Source organism: Gorilla gorilla, chromosome 15 (assembly GCF_029281585.2).
Source record: "Gorilla gorilla gorilla isolate KB3781 chromosome 15, NHGRI_mGorGor1-v2.1_pri, whole genome shotgun sequence".
Lineage (NCBI taxonomy): Eukaryota > Metazoa > Chordata > Mammalia > Primates > Hominidae > Gorilla > Gorilla gorilla.
Window position 1 is genome coordinate 84,223,852 of NC_073239.2, and position 18,179 is coordinate 84,242,030.

At 38.5% G+C, this 18,179-nt stretch overlaps 2 protein-coding genes across 6 annotated transcripts in view; one reads left to right on the top strand and one right to left on the bottom strand.

Moving 5' to 3' along the window:
• The window catches only part of PALS1 (protein associated with LIN7 1, MAGUK p55 family member), a 96,716-nt gene extending 93,718 nt beyond the window's left edge, over positions 1–2,998 (top strand). For all 4 annotated transcript variants that reach the window (XM_031001980.3, XM_031001981.3, XM_055362156.2 and 1 more), the window contains one exon: positions 1–2,998. In XM_031001980.3, coding sequence (XP_030857840.1) covers positions 1–177 — 177 coding nt within the window. In that variant the 3' untranslated portion in view covers positions 178–2,998.
• Positions 889–18,179, bottom strand: part of ATP6V1D (ATPase H+ transporting V1 subunit D) — a 24,539-nt gene continuing 7,248 nt past the window's right edge. The window contains exons 3-11 of one of the 2 annotated variants that reach the window (XR_010130775.1): positions 16,173–16,252; positions 14,599–14,666; positions 12,972–13,016; positions 11,355–11,458; positions 8,953–9,019; positions 7,598–7,676; positions 5,252–5,936; positions 4,566–4,688; positions 889–3,914 (exon numbers count right to left, since the gene is read on the bottom strand). Coding sequence is in view for 1 of the 2 variants with exons in the window: in XM_031001982.3 (XP_030857842.1) it covers positions 5,795–5,936; positions 7,598–7,676; positions 8,953–9,019; positions 11,355–11,458; positions 12,972–13,016; positions 14,599–14,666; positions 16,173–16,252 (585 nt within the window). In the remaining variant the exon portion in view is untranslated. Of the gene's footprint in view, positions 3,915–4,565; positions 4,689–5,048; positions 5,937–7,597; positions 7,677–8,952; positions 9,020–11,354; positions 11,459–12,971; positions 13,017–14,598; positions 14,667–16,172; positions 16,253–18,179 lie in introns of those variants that run through there. The other variant, XM_031001982.3, reaches the window with a different exon arrangement.

The window sequence follows — 18,179 nt, forward strand, 5'->3', positions numbered from 1 at the left end:
CCTGAAGAGTTGAGAGAAATCATTGAGAAGACAAGAGAGATGGAGCAGAACAATGGCCACTACTTTGATACAGCAATTGTGAATTCTGATCTTGATAAAGCCTATCAGGAATTGCTTAGGTTAATTAACAAACTTGATACTGAACCTCAGTGGGTACCATCCACTTGGCTGAGGTGAAAGAAACATCCATTCTGTGGCATGTTGGACTTGATCTGGCAAAAACTGCCAATAGGAAGACTGCCCGACACTGCAGCAAGATTGAGGATAAGATGGAAGGCAGCAGTATAAGCTGTGGATCTGTTCTTAGATCTCTTGAATTAGTGAGAGGACAGTTCCCTTAGGCAGTTTGTGCATGGCATCCTTTATTCTCTTACATGGCTTTAGCGGTTCTTGCCTCATTTTGGGATTCTAAATGGAAGCTTTCAACAGAGCATTCCATTTTGTCCTGTTAAAACCTCTGCTTAGTCGTATCTCTGTGAAAAACTTGTATACACAGTGTCCATGTCTCACACAAATATTGATGTGATTACACTTAAGTGTTGAATCATTAACACTTAAATGACTTCATTGGGAATATTGAGCAGAGGGACTGTGCTTCTATGCACTGGGCAAGGCAGTATTTGCTTAGGAAACTAATTTAGTCATCAGAGATACTTTCCTAAAAAGGAAAAATAAAAAACAAAATGGTGCCACTTTGGGTTGAAGCTACTTTGTTAGGCTTGAATTCATTTGTATGTCTTTTGATTCTTAAAAAAACAAAAAACATTCCATTAGAAGCACCAGTTTTTTTGCTCAAATTTTGTGGATTAGACTCTACACTCAACACACTCTAATCTACATAAAGGTATACAAAATATGCTGATCTTTTAAAAATTATGATTTCCTGAATTTAAGTCGTCTCAACTGATTTACTAACTTAGCTTCCCTTCCCTCATCAGCATAGTATAATAGAATGTATGTTACATTTTTATGAATGGCAGGTGTTCATTATAATCTGTATTGACTGTTAAAAAGTTTCTTCCTCATGATGCTAATAGTTTTTTGTATACATGGGAGGATAGCACATTTGACAGTTTTTGCATTTTTATGTATGAGCACAGTATCCTATGACTGTGCTACGTATATATAGGTAATAAACTGGAATTCTGTTGATGAATATAGCTGCTGTACTGTATATTAATATTTAATAGATCAACAAATGGTCATTGAAAACACTTGTTTAGCATTAGAATAAAATTATATGTGTCCTTGGGAAATATTATGACAATTGACTTTAAGATCAAAAGGAAAGGAAGACCTGAAAGTCATTTGAACATTTTAGGAAAAGAATATTGGAGAGAAAAAGGTATTAAATATATAGAAATAGGTTTTTAACCTAACAAGGTCTGCCTCTTATGACCAGAATGCAACAGCTTGGTAAATCATAAAAGAAACATTTAAGCTAATAGGATTTTCGTACTGTCTCTATAGCTGTAGCTTTAAAATTCAACGTGTATAATTGGCATGGAAACTTAATTTGCAGTCTTTTCAAGCCTTTAGGATAGTGTGATGTGTAACAAACAACCTCAAATGTGAATGCCTTGATTTTATTTTTATGGTGACTTTAGCTACAGCATTTCCTACACCCAGAGCTAAACACTGGAATAATACTGACATCATTTAATTTAACATAAGCATTATGTTTAAGGAGTAATTTGTGTCATGTATATATTTGATTTTTTTTTCTTCTTCTACATAATTTTATTTGAACAAATGTAGACAGTTTATATGTCGCCTTTTTCTGTTCAAATTTGCATGGCCTATTAAGTTGGCTGGAGAGTGTTTTAAATGGAAATATTTTCAAGATAATGTTCCTTAGGAAGAAAATAACATTCTTGGGTTGAGGGAAGGAATGCCATACATACTGTCTCTTCAGATCTGAAATACTCCAGTTTAGAGCCAGGAAATTTCACAGGTCACACCGATTTTTAGCATTAAAAACTAAGGAATATACTTAGCACTTAATCTTTTCAGTTTTCCAGTTTACGTCTCAGGAATGAAGTGTAGTCTATGGTCGACAATGGAGTTTTGTGATCCTGCTTATTGTAACTGACAACTGTTTTCAACTCCAAGAGCTAAACTATTGGCAGTTCATGTTAAGTTAGAGTGAGGGTGTAGGTAGTGTCAGTGAGTGGCTCTTGTACCCGCTGTAGACATTAGGCCTGCAGTAGGGCCATGTGCTGTCAAGATTCAGGAACATGGCTTTAACAAGCAGATCTTGTATCAAGGCAGAGGCCATGCCATGCCACACTTTTAGGAAGTCTGAGATGATAAATATTTCAAGGTCAGTGAAGTCCTATCATTCTCCCCTTCCTCATCAGCAATGGTAGATAGAAATGTCCTAAACTTTTCTAAATCCTAGTGATGAGGATGTGCTGATATTCAACATAGTCCTTAAAGTGAAAACTGAGTTGTTGCTGACCTCCACAAAAGAATATGGAAAAAAGCCTTGCTGTACACCTAGTTGTACAGCCACTCTGGCCAATTCCATTTCCTGTCCCTCTGTGGTTCTGACTGGAGACCCCAGTGTGGGGGAGGTCTTACCATTTAATATAGAAATGATATCAATAACTAATGCTATGTACTTGGAAAATCCAAATAAGGAAGTTTTAGGTTGGTGCATATCTTTGTTTCTCAAATTTTCGTTGTCAGAACAAATGGAAGGAGAATATTACTTAGACTAATCCAGATTTGCTTTCTATGAAAATCTAATGTCTGGATTATCTTCCTTTTCTCATGGCCTAAGAAATAAGTATTGATAAGGAATGATTTGAATGTAATTTTGTGAATGTGTGGAAAATATAAAGCAGGGATTTAGCCTTAATAAAGGTAACCTTCTGACATCTGTTGTTAATCCCCCTTTGTACTCTTTTCCTGTATCTGCACTCTGTTATTTTGAGATGTCATACTGTACACTGTATTGTAAAAATAAAAAGTAAAATTATTTCAAATTTTAAAAGCCACTAAGCAATTTCTCTTGCTATTTGCTCGGCCACTCAAGGTTTCCACACATGTAAAGACCACCCTCCTCTTCAAGTTTTTGCCAAAAGCAAGACCATTGGATCCTCCAGCTACAACACAAAATACTTTTTGATTTGTTCTTTACAGAGGGATAGTGCCCCCTGTTGGCACAGGTATAGGTAGGTCCTGTTTCCTTAATTATTAAAACCAACAACTAAGTGTATTAAAGATGGACAACGCAAGGCTGTGAACTTGAAAGTTTTCTGGAGAAGGAGGTATGTAATACTCAGGCAAATGGACCTTATGTGCAGCCTGGGATTTGAGGACACTGAGGCAGCATGTGAATTGTTGGCAAATATATAACACACTTTGTTTCTCCATTCTTCATTTCTCCTTTTTTTCTGCTGTACATCTCCCAAAGGTCATAAATCATACACCAACAAAGAGTTTCTTACATATATACACCTGTCACCGCAGTTCAGCTTTCCATTCCTATTCCTGATCTATATTCTTCTCCTATGTTTCAGATAACTGACTCCACACAACAAATTATGTGTCCATTGTTTTCTTGATTTCTTTTTAACAAATGCTAAACTATAAAGTCATCTGCACTTTTGTAAGTATTTTAACAAGGCCAATACATTCCAGGTATTTAAGAAGCCACAGGAGAAATCTAGGGTCCTTTGGCTTGTTGCTTTATATTGAATTTACCTAAATGTGGAAAACCACTAATCTGGATCCCTACTTCAAACTAATTTTTGCCTCCTAGAAAGGCAGTACGTAATTCTTAAAATATAAAGATCAAATTAAATCAAATCATACTTGACTTGCATTCCAGCTGTGCTCTTTGACTTGTCAAAATCTCAATTTCCTCATCTGCAAAGTGGAGATGGTAGAATTTACAGTTCAGCAGGCTGTTGGGAAGACGAAATGTTAAACAGTTACCTATTTTTAAAGTACTTGTGAACTGAGTTGTTGGTTTTCCAGTCATTACTGAATTTACACTGAACCTAAGATTTTATTCTATGAGCAGCAACCAGATTTCCTAAATATCAGCTTCTCCAGAACAGTCCCAATGTCTTTAAATACCCAAAGTTTGAAATATAGATGAAACAGAAAGGAAAAGTTAGGGTGTAAAAACTCTGAAGGTAGACTGCTTAGACTTACTTAAATTCTGGATTTGCTACTTTCTAGCTTTTTAACTTAAGACTACTCAAGTTTCCTGTGTCTCCAATTTTTCCTCTGTAAAATAGGGGGTTAAAATAATATGTGCCTCTTATGGTTGTTGTAATGAAGTAATATAAACAAAATACTTAATACCAGTGCCTGGCACATAACTAAGACCTGCTATTTAATAGGAGATGTTAAATGCTTGCAAAATCATTTAGTACTTTAAAACTGCCTAGACTGGCTGGGCATGGTGGCTTATGCCTGTAATCCCAGCACTTTGGGAGGCCGAGGCAGGCAGATTACTTGAGGTCAGGAGTTGAAGACCAGCCTGGCCAACATGGTGAAACCCCATCTCCACTAAAAATATAAAAATTAGCCGGCATGGTGGCGCAAACCTGTAATCCCAGCTACTCGGGAGACTGAAGCAGGAGAATCTCTTGAATTGAGGAGGCAGACGTTGCAGTGAATTGATGTTGCTGCCACTGCACTCTAGCCTGGGCTACAGAATGAGTGAGACTCTGTTTCAAAAAAAAAAAGAAAGAAAAACTACCTGGACTGTGATGTCACTTGATTAAAATACAGTATTAATAAAGACAGTGTCACAATTTCAGAACTAAACATTATTCCATGGCTAATCATGTCAAAAATGCCTGGAAATGGATGCGAGAAAGACTGAGTAATCATGGATGGTTCATGCCAAATCAAACAGTACTAAAAACCTCAGACACCTGATGTGGCCACTCAAATGCTTCATCTTCATATATGAAAGCAAGTTTTTATCACTTATAAATAGTAAAAAGTTACCTTATTTCTTACTCTAAAATAGGAACTAGTTATTTTTCTTAATTAGCAAATAAGGAAGTATTATAATGCCCTCATAACTCATCGGCAATCATTTATTAGTACCCCAAAATGCAACAGTTGTCTCAAAAGTAAGCCTTTTTGTAAAACTCTAATACATGGAGGGGGAAAAATAGCTACCCACTTCATACATGTCTGCAGAGAAAGCTCTGGCTGACACTACTGATCTGAGCATGAGAACATGACTTAACAGTAAATTAATAAAAACAGAATGACTTACTTTTAAATCATTTTACTGTTTATACCACAGTCGCATTTAAATTGGCAAAACGGCTCCCATGACAGACAAGACAGGAACCTGTCATGCAAGGAAAAGTGCAGGTTTTCACAAAGTTTGAGAAGTACCATGGTAACAAAAATGGCTGCAGCAATCTCAGACAACAGCGCCAGGGTTTGCAAGTGGGTAGGAATGAAAGCTGCTCCACAGTAATTGGCCTGAGACCACTAATGCTTCCTAAGAGGTATTTCCTAATATGCTTGGTAAGCAGATCACGTGTAACACAGATGTAAATGGAGTATGATAACGCTTCTGCAAAGTAAATTCTGTAAGTTCCTGGGCAGGTTTTACAGATCTCTTTCATCCATGATAAATGGTTGCTAAATTATGATTCTGCAAAAGTAATCCCATAAATAGACTAGGTAAATTTTACAACCAGTGAAATTCTTAGGCCAAAAAATAAATAGCCACACAAATCAAACCTACACACTGTGAATTAAAATGAAGCCAGTGTTAGGGTTTCTAAAAGAACCAGAACAGGAAAGATTATTCAAATAGAAGATCCTCGTCCTTCTCTTCAGCCAGAAGATTAGCAGGCTCCAACACCTCTCCAGCTGCTCTCCTTTGCTCCAAGTCCTTCTCAGATTTTTCCTTTAGAATCTTTTTCTTCTCTTGTATTTTCTTTAACCTGTAAAATACAGGTGGGGGTGGATTTTTTAAACACTGTTTCAATATTAAGTAGATTTGATTTCTTTGAGTTTTGTAACAAGGATAATAAACACATACCTAGAAAAAAACCTGGTACTTTTATTAATTTCACTTTCAGTAATTTATTTATAATCCTTTTTTAAAAACACATAATTTTAAGCTAAAAATACATAATTTTAAGCTAATAACTGATTTAACCTGAGACAGAAGCCTTTTTTTTTTTTTTGAGATGGAGTCTTGCTCTGTCGCCCAGGGTGGAGTGCAGTGGCGTGCGCAATCTTGGCTCACTACAACCTCCACCTCTGGGTTCAAGCAATTCCTTGCCTCAGCCTCCCGAGTAGCTGGGAATACAGGCACACGCTGCCACACCTGGCTAATTTTTTGTATTTTTAGTAGAGACGGAGGGTTTCACCATCTTGGCCAGGCTGGTCTTGAACTCCTGACCTTGTGATCCACCCGCCTCGGCCTCCCAAAGTGCTGGGATTACAGGCATGAGCCACCGAGCCGGGCCTAGAAGCCTTTACTAGGTTAAATTTTGAAATCCATTCTCGAATGGAACAGATTTTGAGCATTCAGGCATTTTTTTAAAATTTTGGCTCCACACAACCCTGAGTATCATGGAAGGACAGAAACTAACCTTTGATAATTAAGATTATAGACCATAGTTAGATGCTAACTCCAGGTCTAAGACCCCCCATGCCTTTCCTAAATACTCCTGCCTTCACCTACCTCCCATTTCTCTGAACCGAGTATACAGATCCCTGTACACCACCAGTTTAGTATTTATCCCTGTTGACTCTAAATGTTCATAACCAATTCATGGACATGCATAATTTCTCTCCAAGTGCTGTGCTAATTCTCTAATGGTGTGATTTATATACTATTTGGTAATGCCTCCAGGTGCTTTATACCTTCTCCTGAACATGAAATACATATTTGTTGAATAACAGCTGAATTCTAGTTTCTTCTCTCAGTTTTTATGTAGGAGACACCCAATCTAAATCATCATTTCATTTTAAAGAATAATCAAGGGCCAGGCACGGTGGCTCATGCCTGTAATCCCAGCACTTTGGGAGGCCAAGGCGGGTGGACTGCTCGAGGTCAGGAGTTTTGAGACCAGCCTGGCCAACATGGTGAAACACCATCTCTACTAAAAGTACAAAAAAATTATCCAGGCATGGTGGCACATGAGCCAAGATCGCACCATTGCACTCCAGCCTGGGTGACAGAGCAAGACTCTGTCTCACAAAAAAAAAAAAAAAAGAATAATTCAGTCTTGGCTGGTCCAAAGGTAGTGAGTTCTATTACGCATAATCAGTTACAGATCAAACTCCTTGTTCTACTCTTTCCCCACTTTTCACTACTGCATTTGACTATCTTAAAACATATATTAAAAAAAAAAATCAAACCTAAACAGTTTCTCTGAAAGGCCTAAGTTTTTGGAAATGCCATGTTATAGGTACATGTAAAATTTGAGATTTGTTTCCACAACTTCTGGTAATATTTCTTGCTGCTTATTTATCAGAATAAAACATAAGCTGTGCTAATTCTAAAGAACATAAACCAACAAGTCATTCAGCAAATACAGCCTTTGGAATATGGAAAACAAAAAATGATCAATAACTGCCAATTTCAACAAACCTATAGAACTCTTCTCGCTCTCTCTCATCCAGCTCTGTGATGATATAAGCAAGAGTACGTTCAATCCGGGGAATGATGACTAGAATCAAAAAAAATAATAATATGTGTGAGAACTTCAAACCCCTTTTTTCAAATTATCAGTGCTCATTTGTATAACAGTTATTTTTTCCTAATTGTAAAATTAATGTGCATTTAATGCAGAGAACTTGGAAAATAAAAACACAAAGAAAAAAAGTAAAATGGAGTATAATCCAACCATCCAAAAGAGTAACTACTGTAAACATGTTGGTGTATACCCTTCTAGTGTCTTTTCTATGCATAGATAACCTATTGGACCATAACAAATATAACACTGAATGTGCTGAATTCTATGAATATATAACATTGAAGCACAGATGTTATTTTAAATATAGTAGCAATCAACTGTTAAAAAATCGAGCAGAGAGAATGCTCGATTGAGTTTATGTCATTAGGCTCGACTTTACATAGTTTACCTGTTCAGCTTCTAGGATGTGAACTCTGAGGGTAAGAACTACGAATTATCCTTTTTTTTTTTTTTTTTCTTTGCTTCCACTTTCATGTACAAGGCCTGGCACTAGCAAGCAGTCAAAAAAGTTTTTTAAAAAATGAGGTAACTTTCTCACTAACATTAATATAGTTAATATATAGTTAATATAATAGTTAATATATTTCTAACAATATAGTTAATATATTATATATAGTTAATATAATAGTTAATATATTTCTCGCTAGCATTAATATAGAAATTCCCAAGCAAAGGAATTTCTTTACTTCAAATTTTGCTTTCTTACCTAAAATTGAGTGTTTCTTTAATAAAAACTAAGTTTATTGAGCAAAAAGTACCATCAACACTAAGCAGTCATATTTTTTAAATAGTGAAATAAAAGAGATGGAAAATAAGTGCATCAAATGGGAAATTTTTTAGAAATCAAGGAGAATGGCTTATACTGATTTAAAGTTAAATATTTAATGTACTCAAAAAGTTGCATCACTCAACCATTAGAAAGAACTAAAGAAAACACTAAGGATCTTGAGAAATATTCCTACCCTTAAATAACTGCATGAATAACTGGAAATGAAGAAAACAGTCCATAATTTTTAAGTCACCACTTTCCTATGTGTGTAACTCCCCCAGATCATACAAGTACTTCTATCAGAACACTTCATAACACTTTTTTTTTTTACTATGGACACACTTCTCTCTTTGCACTGTGGGCAAGGGAAGCATCTTATTCATCTTTCAGTCTTCAGTACAGTCCCTGAATTCTAGCAGTTTCATGACAAGTGGAGGGTATGGACAAGTGACAAAGCACCTCACAGTACCTAATACTCACCATGTTCAATGGCATTTACACGCCTGTTGGTTATCTTAATAGCTTCATCCAAAGTAACAAAAGAAGTCTAAAATAAGAACAAATTAATAATGTAAGCACAAAGTCTTCCTAATCATTCCCTGATCACTTGACTCCACTAAGACTGCACTTGTAGAAAACATTTGAGAACCAAGACAACTTCTTTTCGGCATGCTTAAAAAACAAAATTCTTAGGCTGGGCGCATGGCTCACGCCTATAACCCCAATACTTTGGGAGGCTGAGGTGGGAGAATCACTTGAAGTTGGGAGTTCAAGACCAGCCTGGGCAACAAAATGAGACCTTGCCTCTACAAGAAATAAATTTTAAAAATTAGCTGGGTGTAGTAGCATGCACCTGTAGTCCCAGCTGCTTGGTAATCTGTGGTGGGAGGATCGTTTGAGGCTGCAGTGAGCTATTACTGTGCCACTGTACTCCAGCTTGGGTGACAGAGTAAGACCCTGTCTCTTCACAACAAAACAAAAACAAAATTCTTGTGAGATTTCCATAGGGCTAACACTATTTCCATGCTATTGATAACCTACATGTCACATTTGGTAGGTTTCCAAATTAACCTGCCTGGACAGATTGAGGGATCTTATGATTCATGGTTTACATCCTGTCCCTGAGTAAGGAAATCTTAAGTTTCTTAGACTGCTGACATACTGATTAATATGCAACCTACTGACACTGAAAATGACACTGATTTGTTTCTGAATCATGAAGTTTTACTTCATGATTTACTTGCATGTAGAACATTTTAGCTTGTATTTGTAATCTGTAGCCAATGATTGTGACCTCTGTATTGTACTCGCCAATGAAAAGGACAACTTGGGTATGAGGAGTCCTCCCTTCTCCTAAACTTTCCCATAAAAGCCTTCCAACTTGTAGCAGACTCTAGAACACACCCAACTTTGTTGGTGTCTTCCCGGGTCAATCCTCACATTTGGCTTTCAATAAACCTTTATCAAATCATTTCTGCTTCAACAGGCTTTACTTGAGTTGACACTATTATAATTTGTTTACTATAGTCTCACCTAAATAACAACATAAAAATGACAAGAAAGAATCAAGCATTAATAACCTAGATATATACTAACCGGCCACATAGGGGAAAAAAAATGGTCTTCCATGCACAAACGATGTTTATTTACATTTACATTTAAATCTAGTATCAACTTGCTATTCTTAGCAAAGAGTGAAACTGGGCTGGGTGAGGTGGCTCACACTTATAATTCCAGCACTTTGGGAGGCTGAGATGGCAGGATTTCTTGAGGCCAGGAGTTTGAGACCAGCCTGGGCAACGTAGCAAGACCTCATCTCAACTAAAAAATTCAAAAATATTATCCAGGCGAGGTGGCACAAACTTGTAGTCCCAGCTACTTGGGAGGCTGAGGCGGGAGACTGCTTGAGCCCAGGAGATCCAGGCTGCAGTTAGCCAAGATCGCAACACTGCACTCCAGCCTGGGCAACAGAGCAAGATTCTGTCTCAAAGAAAAAAAAAAAAAACAAAAATAAAAAAACAAGAGTGTACCATAGCACATACATTTTGTTAATAAGCAGCAGCAGGGGCCGGGTGTGGTGGCTCATACCTATAATCCCAGCACTTTGGGAGGATGAGGCGGGCTGATTACTTGAGCCCAGGAGTTTGAGACCAGCCTGGACGACATGGTGAAACCCCATCTCTACAAAAAATACAACAATTAGCTAGGTGTGATGGGGCATGCCTATAGTCCCAGCTACTCAGGAGGCTGAGGTGGGCGGATCACTTAAGCCCAGGAGGTTAAGGTTGCAGTGAGCTGGGATTATGCCACTGCACTCCAGCCTGGGTGACAGAGTGATACCCCATTTCGAAAAATAAATAAATAAATTTTTAAATTAAACAAAAGTAGGGGCCAGGTGCAGTGGCTCATGCCTGTAATCCCAGCACATTGGGAGGCCGAGGCGGGTGGATCACCTGAGGTCAGGAGTTCGAGACCAGCCTGACCAACATGGCAAAACCCCGTCTCTACTAAAAATACAAAAGTTAGCCAGGCATGGTGGCACATGTCTGTAATCATCTACTTGGGAGGCTGAGGCAGGAGAATCACTTGAACCCAGGAGGCAGAGGTTGCAGTGAGCCGAGGTCGCACCATTGCACTCCAGCCTGGGCAACAAGAGTAAAACTCCGTCTCAAAAAAATAAAAAATACATAAATTTTAAAAAGTACGGACAATGGTACAAAAGCCATCACTTCAGAAATCAAAATATTATGTTTGTTTTACACAGGATCATGGGAACAGTTAAAAGTACAAAGCACAGTATATGCTGACTCAAGACCTGACTCTCCTCCACTTGACTGTTACAAATCAAACTACAGGAGTTCTCCAGGTCTTTTGCTACTTACCTGCAGAGAAGCTAGTTCCACCAGTAGTTCCACTGCTTTGGCATAATTCCTCTTTAATTTAGCCAACTGTTCCCCACCTCTGGCTAAACCAGTCAGTTCATAACCTGAAAGAACCAGTCAGACAACATTTTTAATTAGAGTAAAATATCTTCCCTATAAAATTCCCCAAAAGGAGATAATTCAGAATAATAACAAATATGGAAAGATGAATTCACTAATCTTCATTGAATGTAAACATGAAGTGCCTATCTCACTCCCCAAACACTATAGGAGCATGCTACTAAATACAGTTTTCTACAAGAATACTATTCTAAATATAACTACAAAGGAAGCTTTTAACCAACCTTCACTTCACTAGCTTGATGCCCCTCATTCCCTTTGAAAATCATACTGCCTGATGCCCAGAGCACGATGACACTCTGTGAACAGGTGACTCTCTAGAATGCTCTACTTCTTCGTATGAAATGTACTTAATATTCTATATGATTTAATTAAATATCACATGAAGCAAGGAAATACAAGTGCCAAAAGAAAGAATACTGTTTATTTATTTATTGAGATGGGGTCTCACTCTGCCACCCAGGCTGGAGTGCAGTGGTGCGATCTCAGCTCACTGTAAGCTCCACTTCTCAGGCTCAAGCAATCCTCCCACCTCGGCCTCCCAAGTAGCTGGGACCACAGGCGCACGCCACCAGGCCCAGCTAATTTTTGTAACTTTTTGGGTGGAGACAGGGTTTCACCATGTTGCCCAGGCTGGTCTCAAACTCCTGGGCTAAGGTGATCCACCTGCCTCAGCCTCCCAAAGTGCTGAGACTGCAGGTGTGAGCCACTGTGCCTGGCCAAGAATATTGTTTCTATGAAAAAAGTTAATACTTTACTTTGGAAAGAAAATATGCTGTCAAACTAGGAATGGAATGAATAAGACAGTTATTTAAAAAGTGGAAGTGGGCTATAAAAATCTAAAAAGAATCAGCATTCAGGTTGCATCAGTGTCTAAGATCTTATTTGACTTTAAAGAGACCCAAACTGGGAATTATAAGTAGTGCACTGTGGGTGTAGGATATGCAGAAAAACAACACAGAAGTCTAATCAGTGAATTCATATTCAAAATAGCAAGTGATTCTACATTGATATATTTCTGATAAAATATTGAAATATTTTAAGATATGTATAATGTTTTATGACTTTGTAGCATAAGACCTTTTTCTTTTTTGAGACAAGGTTTTGCTCTGTAGCCCAGGCTGCAGTGCAGTGGCGTGATCAGAACTCGCTGCAACTACCTCCCCAGCTCAAGCAATCCTCCCTCCTCAGCCCTGGAAGTAGCTGAAACTACAGGCACGTGCCACCACACCTGGCTGATTTTTCATATTTTTTGTAGAGATGGAGATTTGCCTGCCTCAGCCTCCCAAAGTGCCAGTATTACAGGCATGAGCCATTGTGCCCGGCCTTAAGACCTTTTGATTAACTGATCAACTATTGTCCTGACTATATCAAATAAGAGGATTTCTAACTCAGGAACCTCTCAACATCTAGCACCATTTTCCAGAACTTAGTTCATTTAAAGAGGAAACAGGAAATCCCAGAGACACAAAGTAATACAAAAAGTTTCACACTTACTGTCAGTTCCTTCATGGTAATGTTCAAATACTGGCAAAGTAACACCTGTTAAACACAGAAGCATACATGGATTCACAAACCTTTAAGTTCTCTTTTTTTTTTTTTTGAGACGGAGTTTTGCTCTTGTCGCCGAGGCTGGAATGCAATGGCGTGATCTCGCCTCACCGCAACCTCTGCCTCCCAGGTTCAAGCAATTCTCCTGGTCAGCCTCCTGAATAGGTGGGATTACAGGCATGCACCACCACGCCCGGCTAATTTTGTATTTTTAGTAGACACGGGGTTTCTCCATGTTGGTAAGGTTGGTCTTGAACTCCCGACCTCAGGTGATCCACCCGCCTCAACCTCCCAAAGTGCTGGGATTACAGGTATGAGCCACCACGCCTAGCCTAAGTTCTGTTTCTTAATCACTGTTTTCTGTGTTTCTTTTTCATCAAACTCAAAAATCAAGAGCTTAAGTCTGGAATTGTAATTGGTTTCAATTAATGAATTTAGGAACTTGCTTTCTTTTTTTTTTTGAGACAGAGTCTCACTCTGTCGCCCAGGCTGCAGTGCAGTGGTGTGGTCTTCAGCTCACTGCAACCACCGCCTCCTGGGGTCAAGTGATTCTCCCACCTCAGCCTCCTGAGTAGCTGGGACAACAGACACATGCCATGCCCAGCTAATTTTTTTTTTTTTTTTTTTAAAGATGAGTTTCGCTCTTGTTGCCTGGGCTGGAATGCAATGGCGCAATCTCGACTCACCACAACCTCTGCCTCCTGGGTCCAAGTGAGTCTCCTGCCTCAGCCTCTCAAGTAGCTGGGATTACAGGCATGTGCTACCACGTCTGGCTTATTTTGTATTTTTAGTAGAGACAGGATTTCTCCATATTAGGCTGGTCTCGAACTCCCGACCTCAGGCGATCCGCCCACCTTGGCTTCCCAAAGCGCTGGGATTACAGGTGTTAGCCATCACACCCAGCCTAATTTTTGTATTCTTTGGTAAAGATGGGGTTTCACCATGTAGGCCAGGCTGGTCTCGAACTCCTGACCTTGTGATCCGCCCACCTCGGCCTCCCAAAGTGCTGGGATTACAGGTGTGAGCCACCACATCCAGCGGAACCTGCCTTCTTTATTTTTTTATTTTTTATTTTTAGACAAGAGTCTTGCTCTGTCACCCAGGCTGGAGTGCAGTGGTGCAATCTCGGCTCACTGGAACCTCCGCTTCCCGGGTTCAAGCGATTCTCCTGCCTCAGCCTCCCAAGTAGCTGGGGCTACAGGCGCTTGCCACCAAACCTGGCTAATTTTTGTATTATTAGTAGAGATGGGGTTTCACCATGTTGGCCAGGCTGGTCTCGAACTCCTGACCTTGTGATCCGCCCACCTCGGCCTCCCAAAGTGCTGGGATTACAGGCGTGAACGACCGTGCCCAGCCGGAACCTGCCTTCTTAAGTGTTCACTTCTATACAAAAGTCAAATTATCCTGAGTAATTAGAAACCTGGTTGTTAATGATTTTAACATGTAAAGCCAATCAACTTGTTCTAAGTAGAAGGAAGAAACTAGGACATTAAGATCTTGCTGTATAAACAGGTTAATTTTTAAATGTCACCTCTTTTCTCCCCAAAGGGTTTCTAAAAGGTTGAAACGTTACCTGCTACATTATCTTTCTTCGCTCGAATCTTCACTTGCGCTTTATTTACATTTTGGATAACTGTAGTGCTGCAGAAAAAGAGAAAGCCTTTATTTAGCAGACTCTTCAGAAATAAACCTACGGGGACCCACTGGATAGTTTTAACATTAAATGAGACCAAGAGTGAGATGTCACAATTAAGTATGTTTTGATAACTGTCCTTTTTCCAAAAAGGGAGAAAAGTCATTACTGCTAGAGGAGGGCCTCTGAAAGCAGAGAATGAACAATATTCAAAACATTAGCAGTAAGAAAACAACAAAGAATCATTTTAAAGTTCGTGGATTGCTTATGTTTTCAGTCAGAAGTGTGCTACGTGGATATAACTTTAAGGATTCTTCTGCTAGTGTGAGATAGAGAAAACTCCTTTCTAGGTTTGCTGTTGAATTGGTTAAGCTGGCGTTCAATTCCTTTACCCTGGAAACTATCTTCCATCTGGCTTTGTGTGACTTCTCAAATGTTACCAGAAAGTGCCTTCCTGGCAGGGTGCCATAGCTCACGCCTGTAATCCCGGCACTTTGGGAGGCCGAGGCAGGAGGATTGTTTGAGGCCAGGAGTTCAAAACCAGCCTGGGCAATGTGGCGAAACTCAAAAATACAAAAATTAGCCAGTCTCATAACCCAATCTCAAAACAAAACAAAAATAAATATTATAGAAAGTATCTTCCCCATAACCACCCTAAAACACTCACATACCACTTATACACTATTGATTGATCTCCACCCTCTGCTAGAAAATTCAATGCAAGCTGTGATCTTACCAGCACTGGCAAAAATGAAAGCCTACCACTTCAAAGGGCCTTATTAAGGCCCAAGAGCAGTGAAAGCTCCTAGATAATAGGCATCATGTCATTAGGAAAAGAATAAAATCAGAAACCTTGAAAACAACTTCTGCCTCTGCCCCTAATTAGCCAAGTGACCTCAGGAAGGCATTTAATTAAAACTGAGAATAACAATGCTTGCCTTACCTATCTCATAGTGTTATTTGGAGAATTACATAACATATGTAAATTGGCATAACACATTTGCAAGCTATTTTGTATGCTTTGTAAAGGATTTACTGATGTCACCAAAGCCATGAAGTTCATGCCTTTTAAATAATCCAATTCTCAAAAATTTATCCTAAGGGAATAATTCAGTAGAAACAAAAATACATATGTGTAAAAATGTTCACTGCACTTTCCCTAATATTCCAAAAAACTGAGAATTAACCCAAATACCCAGCATTAGGAGAAAAAAAAAATACATCTTGAGAAAGATCATACAGCCATGTTGAAAATAAGGAAAAATGTTTATGATACAACGTTAAATGAAAATGGACTCTAAAATACTAAGTATCCTGCGCCTGCAACTATGTAAGAATTGCATGTGGAAGATGACAGTGGAGTTAAGGTGATGGGGTTAAAAGAATTCTTTCTTATTATTACTATATCATTTGTCCTTAATGCTTATTTCTAAATTAAAAAATGCTTTTTAAATGAAATTATGAGACTGAGATCATTTTGTTTTGCTTCAAAACACCCCGTTTAGTCCCCTTACCTGAAGTCACCTGCTGTGAACTTGGCTTCAGCTAGTGAAAAGGCAGCTTCTCTCATCACTTCGCCCATCAACATTTTAGTCTGGAAAAGCATAAACCAACAGCAGATTCAACCAAGCCTTTTACAAGGAAAAATTCCATCATAATTATGTTCCTTTAATAACCATCAGTATTTTATGCTGGCTGTGCATGTAAATATTGGTTGGATAATGATAAACAGAAATTTCCAATTTTTAACAGTTTTGGTTATGATCACTAACAATATTACAAACTATGAGTTTTATAATTAAAACAGAATAAATGCATTGAGAAACAGAAAACTGAATCTTTACTGAAGGACCTATATTATTCCTGAATGGGTACATGCTGATTTACTCAAACTAATCTCTTAAATTCACTGCAGTTGCAGTCAAAATCCTAATGGTGCATTAATTTTAAAGTACATCTGGAATATTTAATGTTTGAGAAATTCAATAATGTTTCAGAAAGAGAAGAAAAACTGGGTCAGCTGGGTAGGGAGTTGCCTTCCCAAGTATTAAAAAGGTACAGCTACAATAAGGAAATATTAGTATATCTGGTTTGGGACAGTTAAGTCAATGAAATAGACTAGAGGATTCAGAAACAACCCCAGGTCTATATGGAAATTTAGTAAAGAGACCACTCTACTGTCTATACAGTACAAAATGATAAAGCTACCTACCTCACATCATACTGCCCCCAAAATTCAGACATAATTAAGATAAAGGTTTAAAGAAAAAAAAAACTGTAAAGTAACAAAAGAAAATGTGGCATAATATTTTCCTAATCATTTTAGGTCTTTTCTAAGCCTTATATGTAACTCGGAAGCTATATAAAGAAAAAGACCAACAGATTTGACCAAAGGAAAAACATTTTTAACTTTTTTTTTATTTTTATTTTTTGAGACAAGGTCTTACTTTGTTGCCTGGGCTAGAGTACAGTGGTGTAATCATAGCTCACTGCAGCTTCAAACTCATAGGCTCAGGCAATCCTCCTGCCTCAGGCTCCCAAGTAGCTGGGACTACAGGTGCATGCCACCACACTCTGCTAATTTTCTTCTTCTTCTTCTTCTTCTTCTTTTTTTTTGTAGAGACAAGGTCTCACTGTGTTGCCCAGGCTGGTCTCAAATTCCTGGGCTCAAACCATCCTCCCACCTCGGCCTCCCAAAGTGTTGGGACTACAGGCATGAGTCACCACACCTAGTATTAACTTTTTTTTTTTTTAAGTTAAAAGAAAAGGCGTGGAAAAAATATTTTTAACATTTTACACATTAGGCAGAATACACATAGAACCTCTACCAAAAAAAAAAAAAGACATTTACCAAGAAAATCAAATTGTCAATAAGCATGAAAAGCTCCTTAACTTCACAAATAATCAAAAGTAGTACAGGGCCAGGCACGGTGGCTAACACCTGTAATCCCAGTGCTTTGGAAGGATGAGGTGGAATGATCACTTGAGCCCAGGTGGTTGAGACCACCCTGGGTAATAAAGCAAGACCCCATCTCCACAAAAAATAAAAAAATAAAAATAAAAACAGCACTCATAGAAAATGCTTTTGTTAAGTACATACAGGTTTAAAAATAAAACACAAAAACTGTAAACTCAGCACTTTGGGAGGCCAAGATAGAAAGACTGTTTGAGCCCGGGAGTCAAAAAGACTAGCCTGGGCAACATAGTGAGACCTCGTCTCTACTAAAAATAAAAAAAATGAGCGGAGAATGGTAGCATGCACCTCTAGTCCCAGCTACTCGAGAGGCTGAGGTGGGAGGATCACCGGAGCCCAGTTTGAGGCTGCAGAGTAAGACCTTGCCTCAAAAAAAAAAAAAAAAGAAAAGAAAAAGACTAGAAATAAAATGTCATACCATGCAGTAGTACATGCTACAATAAAATTAAAATAAGGAATTGTGAGAGAAGCAAACATGGTGTTCACTTTAGATTGGGTGATCAGGAACAGCCTCTCTTAAGAGACTAGAACAGCTAAAGGAGCCAGT